A 3,110-nucleotide genomic window follows, 5' to 3' on the forward strand; every position below is an offset into this window, starting at 1 on the left:
ATCCAACCATAGACCGTAACACGTACTTGCAGCTGCTTCAGGAGTATCTTACAGTGCAGGTGCTTGGTGGAGGCCTCGGCGACTACGTCTGGGCCGACGAGCGGGGGCCGTGGGGGACTGATCGACTAACGCGAGCGATTCGGCGAGAGACGGGCGAGACGCCCCCCTGCGTATCCTTACATTCCTATTAGTCTCGCTTTTCTATTAGTCTTACTTTCTTATTAGTGTCGCTTCTCTATCGCTTACTCTAGCTTATTAGTAGGCAAACCTTACCCAGGATAGACCTCGCTAAGCATCTCCAAACCTACCCATTTCAGCCTTCGGGTGGCGTTAAAACGCGTCTCCGTGGCGTACTCCAGCTACGTATCACAAAACAAGCACGTTCCCGCCCAAGTATAAAGACTGGATGGCACGTTTCTCAGCCGTGCCGCCGCTCAGGTTGTCTGCCGTACCACCCCCCATCGATGTCTAATTGGCGCATATATCTATGGAAGCAACTGCCATAGTTCCCCTCGTCGGCGCATCCCTAAACCTCGCGCGCCTCCTCGCCGGCTTCGTGAGCGGAATAACCGATCTACGTGAGCGCTACCGCAATGTCGATCTCAACATCCGAGCCGTCGTACAACGATCCCGGACTCTGCGCGCAGCGGTAGAAAGGATGCGAGCGCTTCTCCAAGAACTCGAGGGCGCACTGTCAGAGGACGAAAGAGAGAGTCTGTACGAGAGCGTCGCGGCGTGCGAGATGCTTGCCGAGCTGCTGTTTGCGCGAGTAAAGGATGCGAATGGATGCTCCAAGAAGAGGCGGAGATGGGAGAAAGTTAAGGTGCTTTGGCGGCAGCAACAGATTGACGAGTATGCGACGACATTGTCGCATCAGGTTACTTCGTTGTCATTGCATCTGCAGGTGCTGTCCATGTGAGTGCGCGGGTGATGTGATTGATTTGGTGGCGTGTCTGACTGTGGCAGGGGCGATGCTAAAGCGAGAGAGCAGGCGCGCTGGGGCGATGGGGACGGCAAGGTGGAGCGGACTTTTGGCATGGCTATTGAGAGCGCGTATGCTACCTCCTCGATCTTGTCGGCTGATGTTCTTCTCCAGGATGACGAGGACGACCGTGATTCTCTCTCGGACCAAGTCACTCTGCACGAAGATCAAGATCTGTTGTATCCAGGAACGGAGGGCGTGGAACCACTTGGCCATCACCGGGAGCCTGTTCGAGAAACGGCAAAGCTGCTACAAGAAATGCCCCCTCCGCAGCGTACGCTTCGCCTATCTCCTCTGCCCCTTCAACGTATCGCTCGCAACGCGCGACAGAGATTACAGGAAAGTAGAGTTCGGCGAGAAGATCAGCAACTACAAGAATATGGTCAGAACCTGGGATCATCGAATCAAGATGAAGAACAAGACATAGCTCGCGACATCAATACGTCCAGGCTAGTTCAAAGCATACAGAGGCCTAGGGTGTCCACGCCAGTGGGGCCGGGCGCAAGCAGTGCCAGGGGGCAGAATCAGGACCAGGACCAGAATTCCGAGGCTCTGCCTGTATTTGGGATCTATGATCCTTTCCCTTTTGTCACGACTTCTGAAAAGAAGCATCTGGCGCTCAATGGATGCGAGTCCAACCTAGATACTAGATCTGGACAAGCGGCTTCTGGCGGCGTGGAGCGCCCTGTCACTCAGGCGGAAAAGTACACCGATCCCGGTCCTAGCAAGGGAAACAGTCAAGCGGTGCTTCAAGATGGAGTACCAGGAAGGCTCAACATAGAGGGCAATCCCGGGGACGATCCCTCTTCCAGTTCCTCTTCGGATGACGAAGGTGATTCAGACAACGATGTATCTATTCCTACTCCACGCCCCAGGAGGGATAATGATTTGAGATGGATCTGGCGCAGAAGACCCGTGGAGCTCTCCAATCGAGCAAAGCGGCGTCTCAATGAGCTGGAAAATGCTCAGAAAAGGGCCCTGGAGGCTTTGGAAACCTCCTTCCAGATCACACATACCCTGCTTGTCAGGACTCTGAAGGGGCGTCGAAGACGGGAAGGTCAGTCTGAGGATTCACTCTCCGACGATGCCAGTCCAGGAAGTTGCTCAAGTCAAGCCTGCAATCCGCGCACACGTGCCACTTCGCGAGTCCTCCTGTCCTCAGAAGACTTCTTCGCAGCCACCGCAGGCCTGACGAACGAGATACGCTGCCTGCTCCGCGGGGGACATGACATCAACGCACGAAACGAATGCGGCGAAACGGTTCTCCACATCGCGGCGGCGGAGCTGGGGTACCGGACCGTACGGTTTCTCTTGTCTTCTGGGGCGAACGTTCGAGCGCGAGATAATCAGGGACGCGAGCCCTTGAACAGAGTTCCGTTTCTTTTTGATAAGAAGCCAGCCGTGCAGGAGATTGTCCATCTTCTTTTGGAACGCGGCGCTGATGCTAACGGGGGGAGACATATGGAGTCGCAACCCCTGCACTGCGCTGTCGTGAGAGGATGGACGGAAATTGTGCAGGAGCTCGTAAATCATGGTGCGGAGAGAAATGCTCGTAGGGAAAATGACAGTTGTACACCGTTGGAATTAATTACAAAGGGGTTATGTCAGAGACCAGATCCAGCGCTCGTCACGATCCTACTTGGCGATATGGACACTGGGTTGACCATCGATGTGCGCACGATGAAAAATATGGTAGAAGACATGGTGGAAACACTTGCGTGGTCTGAAGGGTTTGTCAGGAACAATAGGTTGGCCAGAGGGATTCAGGGTGAAAGCGACATCAACAAATATCGGGGCAATTACAATTGCTTGAAGGCTCTTCTCGCGCCGAACCGCTGGGGGGGACACGACGCCGAGCGGATTTCCCTCTGGCGCCCAGAGTTTCGGCATCGCGTTGATATGCAGTGTGCAGCTCTAGACAACATGTCGGATGAGCAGGTATACGAAGCGATAAAGAATTTTCCTCTAGAAGAGTAGACTTCTAAGTTATAGATAGAGGAACCTTTATAATTGGATATACAAAGGCGTTGTAAGGCCGGGTGTCCTAGAACGGGCCAGTATGGCCTCCCCTGACCTGTTTGGAGGTCACATGACCTGTGCTTCGTATATAAGCATGAATCCTGACAAG

The 3,110-nt window shown here is 54.1% G+C and overlaps 1 protein-coding gene across 1 annotated transcript; it reads left to right on the top strand.

The window, feature by feature from the left end:
- Positions 1–2,233: 2,233 nt before the first annotated feature.
- BDR25DRAFT_165960 (ankyrin) lies at positions 2,234–2,536 on the top strand (the record flags this gene model as incomplete). The annotated part of the gene is made up of 1 exon (XM_033684093.1): positions 2,234–2,536. A coding segment is annotated over one exon (303 nt), but the record flags the coding sequence as incomplete, so codon positions are not given.
- Between the last annotated feature and the right edge of the window lie 574 nt (positions 2,537–3,110).

The sequence above is a fragment of the Lindgomyces ingoldianus genome (assembly GCF_010093535.1).
Source record: "Lindgomyces ingoldianus strain ATCC 200398 unplaced genomic scaffold BDR25scaffold_84, whole genome shotgun sequence".
Lineage (NCBI taxonomy): Eukaryota > Fungi > Ascomycota > Dothideomycetes > Pleosporales > Lindgomycetaceae > Lindgomyces > Lindgomyces ingoldianus.